The sequence below is a fragment of the Pelophylax lessonae genome (genome assembly GCF_965119305.1).
Source record: "Pelophylax lessonae genome assembly, chromosome: 7".
NCBI lineage: Eukaryota > Metazoa > Chordata > Amphibia > Anura > Ranidae > Pelophylax > Pelophylax lessonae.
In genome coordinates this window covers 187,355,097-187,368,152 of record NC_138774.1, presented here as the reverse complement: position 1 = coordinate 187,368,152, position 13,056 = coordinate 187,355,097, and the positions used below count along the sequence as shown (strand labels likewise).

At 40.5% G+C, this 13,056-nt stretch overlaps 1 protein-coding gene across 2 annotated transcripts in view; it reads left to right on the top strand.

The window, feature by feature from the left end:
* Positions 1-11,756, top strand: part of TMEM250 (transmembrane protein 250) — a 32,463-nt gene extending 20,707 nt beyond the window's left edge. For both annotated transcript variants that reach the window (XM_082262817.1, XM_082262818.1), the window contains 2 exons: positions 2,847-2,972; positions 11,156-11,756. In XM_082262817.1, coding sequence (XP_082118943.1) covers positions 11,288-11,707 — 420 coding nt within the window. In that variant the 5' untranslated portion in view covers positions 2,847-2,972; positions 11,156-11,287 and the 3' untranslated portion in view covers positions 11,708-11,756. The remainder of the gene's footprint in view (positions 1-2,846; positions 2,973-11,155) is intronic.
* Positions 11,757-13,056: the final 1,300 nt, after the last annotated feature.

Here is a 13,056-nt window from a genome sequence, read left to right as displayed (position 1 = left end):
TATGGTACTCCTCCAGAGATAATGGAGGAGTAATGTCACCCTAAAAGAGGAAGTGTGTTATTGGCCAGATCCCTGGGTAAAAAAAATAAATCTATATATTGCAGCCGCCTCTATCATTGTTTGTCAGTTGCAATACATTACAGTTTTCTTTTTGGGTTTAGGTACAGTTCAAAATAATGTATAGCCCAAAAAATTTTTGTTATTTTTTTTGGAAACAGTAGCAAAGAGTTAGAACCCCTGCCAATATTTTTTTGATGTCTGTGTCTCTGCTAGGTACTGTAGTTTTACCATCTGTATTTTTTATCGTGACCGTTGTCACAAAAACTTGGGTGGGGAATACATCATTTTTACAGTTGTCCCCAGAAAAAGAGGAGAGGGGTGATCTTCCAGTGGGGACACCTGTTCTGGTGACAGAAGTGGATTTGTCTCACTTTGAGATTTCCTCTCACTTTCTGTTGTGTCTCTAGGACATGAAGTAAAGGGAAACCTCACAAAGAGACAAAGACAGAAAAAAACATAAAATTATAGGGTTTTTGATCCTTCCCCCACTTTACACTTTCGGCCCTCATTTACACAGGTGTACCAATCCGTACGCCCATGGGAAGGGTTGTCTTTAGCCACCCAGGATGTACAGGTGGTTCTGTGCAGAGGCCTGCAGGCAACCATTTTAAATCAATGACAGGCAGCTGTTTGCATGGACCTCTGTGCACATCCATGCTGGTCCAATGCACGGATTAGGGCATAGATAGACTGCGTTCCGATCTGGACTTTGCACCCACACAGATGTACACTCCAGAGATGTGCATAAAGTTCTGTGCAGCCGGCCCCCTGTCATTGATTTGAACAGGCTGCCTGTACACCCCTGTGCCTCCCAGGCAGTTGAAGACAGCCCTTCACACGGGAGTATTGATTGGTACGCCCGTGTGAGTGAGACCTAATATGTTGTATTTAAAAAGCTAAACAGCAACGCCATCAGAAAATAGTATTTGTGATGGAGTTATTCTTTAAAACTAATTGGATAAATATTTTCTGACAAGGAGGGTTTTTATCACCCAGAGGATTTCTTTAACAGCATGATAATTTTGAGTACTGCTCATAATCAGGATTATTGTTTGCTTTTATTGATCTGTCTCTGGCTTTTCTCTGTTAGTTAGCAAACGTGAGCTTTGCACTCAAATGAAAGCCATTCACAATATGCTTTCAGCAAAGAAGTGCCTTGCATATGAAATGGGTTTGAGATGCATTCACTGTTCCTTTCTTCCTATATTTACATCACATTATAATTACCTTGCATAGTGCGTTAGTTAGAAGCATTACATGGCATAAGCAACAAATACGAGTGAATCTTGCTTCATATGGTCCATTTCATGTAATTACTGCTGTCTATATAGCTCAAAGTGCTTTACAAATCTAAGTTGGAAGCAAAACATAAATACTTTGTACACAATGGGGTAATTTACTAAGGCCCCTTTCACACAGGCGGACCGTTCAGATCCGCCTGTCCCTTTTTTTGGCGGATCTGAACGGTCCCCCCATGCATTCCTATTGGGCATCGGATGTCAGCGGAGACATGTCCGCTGACATCCGACCCGATCCGATCCGTCAAATCTGGATGGATGGAAACCCTATTTTCCATCCGTCCAGCGGATCGGATGGGATCGGGTGAGAACGGACTGACGGTCCGTTGACATCCGATTTCCCCCATAGAGATGCATGGGGAACTGTCAGCTGTGTCTCCGCACACAGCGCGGAGACACAGCTGTCCTCCTGCTGCTCAGCAGGGGATCGGCGGCTCGATCCCCCGCTGAGAAAAACGGACTCCGTCCAACGGACGGAGTGTGTGAAAGGAGCCTAAAGGTCAATAGTCTTTGCACTGCAAGTGCAGTTGCTCTAGATCTGAGGGGAACATGCAGGGAAATTATAAAACTGCATTTTTGCTTGAAAATGATTTGATGATAATTTCAGAGCTTCTCCTCAGATCTAGAGCAAATGCACTTGCAGTGCACTTCCAAAAGCATTTCTAGTGCATAGTATATTTGCCTTTAGTAAATCAACCTCAAAGTCTGGGGACACAGTCGTATAGCTGAGCCTTTGACTCACCAGTACACTAAAATTATGATTCATCATAGAGCAGCATTAAGCTGCTAGCAGTCAGCTGTAGGGAGCGCACTGCAATGAATCCCTGTCTCAAATCGTTTAATCTCCCAAAATCGACTCAGAGCTCGGTAAGATCTTCTGCAAAGTTTCACTACGCTCCCCCAAATCTGAAAGAACTGATTACTTTTACCAGCTGCGACAAAGAAAGGAGTGGCAGGTAGCGCTGGCAAGTTGAGTATTAGTGGGTCAGGGTTAGCCCATTTACAGACACTGTCACTTTTCCCTGAAAGGGCAAGGGTTATGTGTCTTTTTAAATTGTAATACTTTTTGCGACCCTGTCAGGTCCTTCAAAATATGAGACTAAAACTATTGGTTAAGTGCAGCCACCAGAAATCTATGTGCATTTTAATTCCTAGAACAATTGGTTTGCTTTTAACCCCCCGCAGCACATACTCTCTTCACTCCCTTGCGCTCCATTTAACAACCTGGGGAGAACTAAATACCCATTACTTTTGGGTATGGAGGAGCATTCTGTTTCCCTTGGTGTTACAGTGGTGATTGACCCAGGACTGTTGTATGGGTGTGGGGAGACCATTAGCCCTGTTTTAAAACTGAACTCCCTTAAGCGCTTTCTTTTTAACTCTAACCCCTTCCTCTTAAAAAAAAAAAATAATAAATATGGCCAAACTGCACTTTTTTGGAATGACCGTTACTTTCTTCTCCTTCATGCATCGCTGGTCTCTCCCAAGTTAAATGATGGCCAGGGCTATTCAACACACTTCCTTGTGAATCCAGGTTATGGACATCATGCAGCCTGGGCACACATTACTCCTAGACTGACGTAATAGACTGGCCTGAAGACTGCAGAGAAAAAGGTGTGTAATGGGGAAAAAGGCTAAAATTTTAGGGGAGTAATTTCTGCTGGAAAGTTAAAATTAACCTGTTGCTTTAACCTTTTGCTGCTGGAACCATTTTTTTATTTATTTTGCACACACATAATAAAAAGGCACACTTAAAACCCCAAAACATTATATATTTTATGAAAAAAGAAACTCTGTAGAAAAGCAGAGATAGATTTTTTTTTTTTTTTTTTTTTTGGTCGCTTGATATTTGCGTTACTGTTAAGTCATTTTTCTCAGTAAAAAAATATAGCTGATAATATGTTATTTAGTGATCGAACACCATATAATCCCCATGTTGTGTAAAATATAAAAAAAATAAGGCTATGTTGAGTAAATAGCTATCAAATACCTCAAGCTTCAAAATTGCATTCCCCACCTTGTAGAAGTGGTACATGGTGGCAGGTGTACAGCCACCCAAATCACTTTTACTGCATAGCTTAGAAGTAAAAATGGAAACAAATTCAGGGCTGCCATAGTGGCTGGAAGTTAGTTTGTATGCTGGTGCTGCCAAAATTGTTGTGGTGGTAACAAATAGGTCAAAGAGTAAGCATAGGCAGCAATTTAGGACTCCTCCCTATTAGTTTGTTATTCATTAAAAATGCCTTAGCTAATCAGGAGTTACTATGTTGAAAGCATGGGGAAGGCCTCACCAGCAAGCTGTTCAATCACAGCCTTGACCAATCTATATTTCTTCAACTACAGTTTAGAAAAGTCAATGGTAAGGGCTTTCTGGATTAGAAAACTGGTTCAACGGGATTATGCATTTTTGTCAGGTAGGATAATTGACAAATGTTTGTTTTAGCTTTTTTTGTCTACACTTCTGCTTTAAAGCAGCAATCCAGTAGCATAAAATAAAGCTACCTAATATTAAATACTTAGGAGCTTGTTCCTTTTTTGAAAATGTTGAATTGCAAAAGTACTGGTGCTTGAAAGGCCCATTCTGTTCGAAGTAGTCTCATATTTCCGCTTCTGTCCATTGAGTACCATTGAGCCAAGTGTTGTGTACGTACTGTGTGTGTGTGTGTGTGTGTGATATAGATATATATAATGTGTGTGTGTGTGTGTGTGTGTGTGATATATATGTATGTATACTGTACATATTTTGAATAGTTGGGGAAAAAGTTAGAGCCTCTGTAATGTTTTACGGCTACACGTGACCCTGTTAAAGAGCCATTCTCTCATTTTTATGCACTTGTAACACCAGGACAATAAATTGGGGAAACAGAGGTCACTGGGCAGGAAGACACCAATGGCAATAAAGAGCTGGTCGATGTTCTACCCCTTCATTACAGTTTTTACCTTTTGATTGAAGAGATTCCACATAGATCTGTAAAGGGAGAGGGAAGGGCAGACAGAAAATCTCCCTTCTGGTGACAAAGTAATAAAAACTGACTGTCTCCAACCTTTACCCCTTTTTTGGAAAAAAAAGTTTCTGATTGTGAATGGATCACTAGAGTGATGTCTCCACCCACCTGCAGGAAACACAAGATCAGAGTGTTTGAAAGGCTCTCAGGAGCCATTGGCTTTGGTTTTTGTGCTTCCTGCCTTCTGCAACCATTTTGCTGTGTTTTTTTTTTCTCTTTGGTCAGGTGCAGAGGTTAGATCTCCTCGACAGATGGAGTCTAAGTTTTAGTCCTATGGGACTACAAGCCTAAAACAGAGGGGTCCAAAGGAAGGGTACCTAGCTTGGGTCACACACTATACCATTATTCCCCTTCAACTCATTTCAGGCTTTCCCTGCCCCTGGTGTTGTGCTTACCTTCCTCCAGTTTCAAGATTTGTCTGCTTGTCTCCCTAGGGATCCTTGTCTGTTAAGCTTGTTTTGACAAAATTGGCAGTGGAGGCTTCTTTTTTCTATAAAGATGAGATGGGCATCCTAAAACATGACATGGACCTGCACAAATATCACCTAAATTTCTTCCCCAAAAGACACCAAGAGAATCCAGTTCTGAGGCAGACTTGAAAGACTTTCCGAATGTATAAAAGGGAAAAGAACATAGCTTACAACTTTCAGCCTCCGAGGACAGAGAATCAAGGGGAAGGAAAGAAATCTATAAAGTATATATTTCCATTTGAAGAAACCAAAAAAAATGCTCAAAGTAATAAACTCTACAGAACAGATCCAGGAGCAAACGAAGGTCAAATCCATTCAAGACAACTGTACACAAACAAAGAGCAAAACCAAAGGACATTGTCTTCTGTGAAGAACATCATACTATGGAAATAGAAGGACCCAGCAAATAGGCTCATTTTTGCAAAAGAAACAGACTCTTCTCTTGTCAAGGTATCTAAAAAAAAAAATGTGGTTTATCATTTAGGGACAATTGAAATATCCCATAGACAGGAAAAATGCATGGGGAAAAAAATCAGCTTGAGCATTTAAGCTAACGGGCCAATACCTGCGTCACCAGGAACCTTGATTTCTGGATTGAACAGATGCAGTTGCACCTATCCCAAATCTCTACAGGAGAAGATGTTAGAGTAAATTCCACTTATCTCCAAAGTGGTTGCAGCAGAGGCTGTAAGCATACCCTACCAAAAACTGATCTTTGGTTTGGAGCTTCAGTAAATATTAGAAAAAACAGCAGACAGAAAGAAGAGATTATTATCGGAAGAATGGGCAAATGCGAGGACTTGCTGGAAGATTGAGGGGTCTTCATCCAACTGATGGAGAGCAGCAATGCTTCTACCTTTTTCTTCCTGAATCTATTTAGAGAAGGTTACAAGCTTGAATTGCATTTCATCGCCAAATTCCCCTCAAACCCGACATTAGCCAGAGATTTGAACCAGTCTTTAGTAGAACTCCTTCAACAAGATCGGAAAACTGCTTAAGCAAATCAGAATCTACTGGGGAGGTTTTGCCTAATTAACAACTTAAAAAATGAAACAGGTAGTGCAATACATAGACTTAGGATGGAAACCATGCATAGAATAAGAAATATCCTACCCCATAAGTGATCATGGCCATCTTTGCATTATTTCCAGTTCCAGGCACTTTCCTTTTGGCCTGGCCCCAGAAGCAAGAGTTTTCACAAAGATAATGTTAGAAGTGATGGTAATCTTATCCCCTTTTGATGGAAGGTAAAACAAATCTTATTTCCTGAACAGTTTTGTCATTTTGGCACGTGTTAAACCTTTACATATTCCTGCAATGACTTGGTGTATCCAAGTGAATTATACCTTGTCTTTTCTTCTACAAAAAAAAACAACTAAACTCTCCTACTCCTGACGTTAGCAGCAATTCCACACAAGTATTTGTTTGTACCTGTAGTTGGGCCAAGAAACAATAGTGCACATTTTGCTTTTTATTTTTATCCTACTTGACACATTAAAACTTTTTTTATCATACCTAACAGAAACTGACCCTGACAAGCCTGGTCAAGCCCTGATCAAGCTATTTTTTATTTCTGCAATCTTTCTAGGTTACCCTAATTTATGGAAGAGGACATGTCAAAGATTATGTTCCTGACAAGGTGGGTGCAGAACCTTGATGCATTACCAACATGGAAAGCTATGTCCATTTCGGGCAGCATGATGTCGGCCATTCTGGGGGGGTGGTTTGGGCTCAGGCTCATTGTAGACCACTTCAGGTTCTAGACCTAGGAAAATGGAATGACCAAAAAGGAAAGCTTGACAGACCTCTAAATATAACCAGGAGAGTGAATCATTTCCTGAAATGGTGGACTGAGAAGAGCCATCTCAGGCAAGGGAGGTTATAGTGCTACCCAACACAATTGAAACTTACTATGGATACCAGCACCAGGAGTACACCAATACATAAACAACCCTGCCCAACTCCCTTTGCCTTACAACCATCAAATGACAAGGGAACACCAGGCAGTGGGGGAAGCATTCAGACCCAGAATTTCGACAATATATACTGGTACTATCAGACAAAATCATGACCGTGTCCTACTTAAATCACCAGGGGGTACCAGGTCCTAGACACTTCTGAATATGGTCAATCTCGTAATGATCTGGACGGAGGAAAGCCTGGCCATAATATCCATATCATGAGGAAAGAAAACATCATGGCAATCCTACTGAGCCTAAACCTAAATCAGCCAAGGAAAATGGGCCCTACATCAGCATGTATTACATTTACTAGTGATGAGGAGATGGGGAATCTTCAGTTAGACCTATTTGCTACTCCACAAAAATGCCAAAATACCCTAGTCTATTAATAAGACTTTCAAACTCCTTTCTCAATTACAGATACTCCTATCAAACACCTCTGTTAAGTTAACATTTCTAGTCATTATTACTGAGTCCTCATTGGTTTAGCAGGATTCAGGTCTTTTTAAGTAAAAGAACCTTTCCTTTCTCTGCTTCAAGACAGTCCTTATAAGAACAGATCCCGCTTTCCTTTAAGAACTTCACACTGATCAGGAAGTAGTTCTACCATCTTTCAGTCAACAAGCATTTGCCCCCAAGTTTGCCTCCTTAGATGTTAGAAGTGGCATGCTGCAATGCATCAAGAGTACCCAGGTGTGAAAAAATACAAAGCCCGCTTTATATTCTTTCATGAACCTTAGAGAGGAAATAAAGCATCCACGGTATTCATTGTGAAATGGATCTGTCTAGAGATTAACATACCCTACAAAACAGTGGCTAAAATAGAGACAGTGCCTCTGTTGAACAGATCTGTAAAGCAGCCACATGAACTACTATTAACACATTTATTAAGCACTCGAGATTCAGATTAAAGTGGACCTTTACCCATAGCAACTTTATTTTAAAAATAATGTTCTTCAGCAAGCAACATACATTCTACATTCATAATTATGTTACCAACTTTACGTATGTGCTGTAAATTGCCTCCAGCATTGTTCCTGTTTTTTCCTGCCAGAGGCTTCCATTTTGCTAAAGCCCAAAGCCCCTGAGCAGCAGTAAATCTTTAGCCTGCCGTCAGATCCTACTCTAGTGGCTCTGAATTTTGGCACAGAAGAGAGAACAACTAAGCATGTGCAGAGCAGGATGAGACCATGCATTACTGAATTTTAAACCGTATTGACACTTATCTTTAATGTTTTACATAGCTATACCTGCAAAAGGGGCAGACATTAAGTAATGTATTAGGACTTAGCCAAGATAAAGCCTTCATGGAGAATGAGTTGGGAATACCTGAGTACCTGATAACTCCTTTTCCATAATTCCTCCAAGACCAGGTTTATCAGTCATCTTGCTATCAATGGAAGGTAATGGCTCCTGGCCATAAACTTTCTGTTCTTGTGTTTTCTGGAGGTGGGCTAGTGCACTATCCTGACAATTTCATGAAAGAAAAAAGTTGGGTAATCACCAAATTTTGTATGGCTGTAGTTGGGCTTTGAAGTGGAACTGCAGGCAGACAAAAGACTGTAATTCTGTTCAGCCAGTTTTCCATTACAGGCATCTTTGTCAGCACAGCCAGGCTCTAACTCTACTTTTCTCTACTGCAATAAAAGCATTAGTTTGGTCAAGGACCATACCACCTATGATTTGGATTAAGGAGCAGCAATGCAATGTTGTCATCCCTCGGCCAGCTTCCTGTGCACTGTCTAATATAGAAAGGTCTGGTTGTCTTTTGGTGTTGCCCATGTCTCCCTGTCAGATTTCTGCTGTGTATGGAATTACAAGAAGCAAATACATTCATGTGTAAGCAGATTCCTAAAACAAAATATGTGGCAAGGAACTTTTAAATAACTTTTCAAATACAGTTATAAATGAAGTGCAGCTCATTAGAACAACATTTTGGCTTTTTTACTACACTTTTTTTTTTTTTTTAATATCAAGAAAAAACTTTATTAAGGTATTTGAACAAAAACAGGACACACAAACAGAGTCCAGAGCATATGCATTACAGTCGGCAATAAACAAATGCACCAAGAGCATACAGCGATAGCATAACAACCTCCCAGCAAACCTCACCATAAACGGCAGGAAAAGTAAACAGAGATCCATCCCAGCCGCCAAGCTCCCCCCCCCCCCCCCCCCCACCTCTCAACAATTTACTACACGAAAACCTAAAAAACGAAATGCATAAAATACTTGTGTATATAGTGAATTAAAGTATTAATACCCTTTGAAATTTTTCACATTTTGTCATGTTACCACCAAAAACGTAAATCTACTTTATTGGGATTTTATGTGATCTACCAACACAAAGTGGCACATAATTGTGAAGTGGAAGGAAAAAGATAAATGGTTTTTAAATAGTTTTACAAATATTTGAAAGGCGTGGGTGTGCATTTGTATTCAGCCCCCTTTACTCTGATACCCCTAATTAAAATCTAGTGGAACCAATTGACTTCAGAAGTGACCTAGAGTCCACTTGTGTGTAATTTCAGCTCAGTATAAATACAGCTGTTCTGTGAAGCCCTCGGAGGTTTGTTAGAGAACCTTAGTGAACAAACAGCATCATGAAAGCCAAGGAACACACCAGACAGATCAGGGATAAAGTTGTGGGGAAGTTTAAAGCAGGGTTAGGTTATAAAAAAAAAAATATCCCAAGCTTTGAACATCTCATGGAGCATTGTTCAATCCATCATCCGAAAATGGAAAGAGTATGGCACAACAACAAACCTACCAAGACATGGCTGTCCACCTAAACTGACAGGCCGGGCAAGGAGAGCATTAGTCAGAGAAGCAGCCAAGAGGCCCATGGTAATTCTGGAGGAGCTGCAGAGATCCACAGCTCAGGTGGAGAATCTGTCTACAGGACAACTATTAGTCATGCACTCCACAAATCTGGCCTTTTCTGGAAGAGTGGCAAGAAGAAAGCCATTGTTGAAAGCCATAAGAAGTCCAGTTTGCAGTTTGCTAGAAGCCATGTGGGGGACACCGCAAACATGTGGCGGAAGGTGCTCTGGTCAGATGAGATCAAAATTTAACTTTTTGGCCTAAAAAACGTGATGTGTGTCAGAAAACTAACACTGCACATCACCCTGAAAAGACCATCCCCACTGTGAAACATGCTGGTGGCAGCATCTGTTGTTAGAATGCTTTTCTTCAGCAGGGACAGGTAAGCTGGTCAGAGTTGATGGGAAGATGGATAGAGCCAAATACAGGGCAATCTTAGAAGAAAAGAAATGAGACTGGGGCGGAGGTTCACCTTCTAGTAATACATCAACCCTAAACATACAGCCAGAGCTACAATAGAATAGTTTATATCAAAGCATATTCATGTTTTAGAATGGCCCAGTCAAAGTCCAGACCTAAATCAAATTGAGAATCTGTGGCAAGACTTAAAAATTGCTGTTTACAGATGCTCTCCATTCAACTGGACAGAGCTTGAGCTATTTTGCAAACATGTGCAAAGCTGGTAGAGACATACCTAAAAAGACTTGCAGTTGTAATTGCAGCAAAAGTTGGTGCTACAAAGTATTGACTGGGGGGGGCTGAATACAAATGCATGCCACACTTTTCAGATATTTACTGTATTTGTAAAAAAAAAATTGAAACCAAATTATCATTTTCCTTTTACTTCTCAATTTTGTGCCACTTTGTGTTGGTATATCACGTAAAATCCCAATAAAATACATTTACCCTTTTGGTTGTAACATGACAAAATGTGGAAAATTTCAAGTTAGTTAGTTAGTAGTATAGTTTAGTTAGTATATCGCTTTCGGATCCTCCGGAAGGCTAGTAGGTATTGCTGGATCACGTAACAATATCTTTGATTTTCACATCTTTGGGTGTTGGCTGTTGGTAAGCTGATCCTAATTCCACAGTACCCAGGAACAATGGAACTTCGGGCTTGTGATTAATGGTATGAGGGTAACTAGTGCCATTAAAGGTGCTGGAAATCATCTTTTATAGATTATCCATTGGAGTGTTTTGCTGACCCCTAAAATGTATTTGCTTTATTTATGAACTTCTAATAAAGTGGATTATCCATAAAATCTATTTCTCCTACACTTCAATTGGCACTCTAACACCTTTTTATTCATGTGTCACTTAAAACATCTTTTTACACTTGTGAAAGAGAAGTGATTCAGGTATAGCCAGAAACCTGAAATTAATAACCGCAAATTGTTTCTTGATGTGTATTTATATATTTACAACTTAAATGTGCTAATGGCATATACATTACGTGGAAGCTATGTTAAAATTGTATTAAATGAAGACCGTATGATCTATGCCAGAATTTTTGCTTTAAGACCTTTCTCCTTTTCCAGGTAAGGATGATGCTGGATTTCCGGCCCCTTGTCCCGTATTTCTTTTCTTCTCAGTTTCTTGGCAACCCGCCAATCTGGTGATATGAACCCACTAGGCCCTCACCTGCGACTCTGCATACGCCGGGGTGCCCGATGCCTGTAATCCCCATTCCCCGCCGTGTTCGCTCATTCCACGGCCCCCACACTACTTGCCTGCATTCCGCTTGCGGACCAGTCCGGACAACGCACCTGGTGCGCACCAAGTACAACAACTTTGACATCTACCTGAAGTCCAGATGGATGTATGGATTCATCCGCTTCCTGCTGTATTTCAGCTGCAGCCTTTTCACTTCCATCCTCTGGGTGGCACTCTCGATCTTGTTTTGCCTTCAGTATCTTGGCATCCGAATTTTCCTACGCTTCCAGTACAAACTGTCCATCATCCTGCTGCTGCTAGGGCGGAGGCGGGTTGACTTTAGCCTCTTGAACGAACTGCTTATTTATGGGATTCATGTAACCATGCTGCTTGTCGGTGGACTCGGCTGGTGTTTTATGGTGTTTATAGATATGTAAATAAATGCATGCCGATGAAGAACACTGCTTCTTGGCAAATGAAGTATGAGCTGTTCCTGTGTTTTACTTTTATTTATTGATGCAAAAGTGCACTTTTTTTTTATTATAAAGGCATGTAACTACACATCAGGAAGGCAGGCAGTAGCCTAGCTGGATATGTCAATAATTTCAAGTAATCCTAGCCTTCGCTTACAGCCCCTAAACTGCCAGCATAAATGAAAGGAAGGCGTGCTTTTGTGCTTCCTCATACCTTATCATAGCCTCTCAATTGCTGCTGGAGCTTCCCCCACTGTGTTGTTCTAAATTGGGAAATTTGAGCTTTCCTGAGAAAGTCCAGGGCTGGCCCATCTCTTGGAATATCTGCTGTTCAGTCATGGGCAGTCACAGTGTCCAACAAGGTATTGTGTGAATGAGGAAGCCAGCACTTGACTTTTTGGTAAAGTTTGCATGTTCGAATGTCCCAGGGCTTTCCAGAAGGTAGGGTACATGCTAACACCTTAGTGTGTCTGCATTACATTCATGGTGACAGTTTGGGTGTTCTCAGGAGAAGAAAGGTTTCTGCCCTGTATTCTTTGTCATTCTTTTTTTCTTTTGTCAATTTGTCTGTTTTATATACTGCTTACACAGACACGCAACCAACACTAATAGTAAGCAACCAAGCGCTTTGTTTTTGTCTGTATGATTCATCTATTTACCATGGGGCTTTCTTCTTCTTATGCGAGCATCTAGGGCATCCGCCACCGGCTCACGATTGCTCCCCGCAACGAAGAGGAACCCCCTACATATCATCATACAGGTTGTATCAACAAAAACGCCACCCAGTGGCCACTCGTGGACTTTACATACTAACATCTTTTCAGCATATAATTACACTCTGTGTGGCACGTTCATTTATTTATTTATTCATTTATCAGTAACCTATTCACACACCTTTGTGGTAGTGGGTTAACTATACTCACGGCATTTGTTTATTTCACCTTTTTGGTATTGATTTATATTTGGATTTATGTGAATAAACACCTTGTAATTTTTTTAGACTCTCACTTATATTACTTTGGCACATTTCACTATTTGTGGGTCAGTATACCCCATATCCCCATTCACGCCATTTGGGGCATTTTATAGGATTTTATAATTTCTAAAGGTAGCGCCAACACCAATCGTCACACTTTAATTTATCATCTATCTCTAGTATAGTGTGATATCTAATGCTGCTACTTAATAAAAATACATGAATAAAATAGAATATGTGTAAATACAAGCTATATGTAGATACAAAATATATTCCAGTAGCGCAAAAGAAGATAAGCTCTCTCCTCTATCACACAGTCACTGAAAACTTGATATAA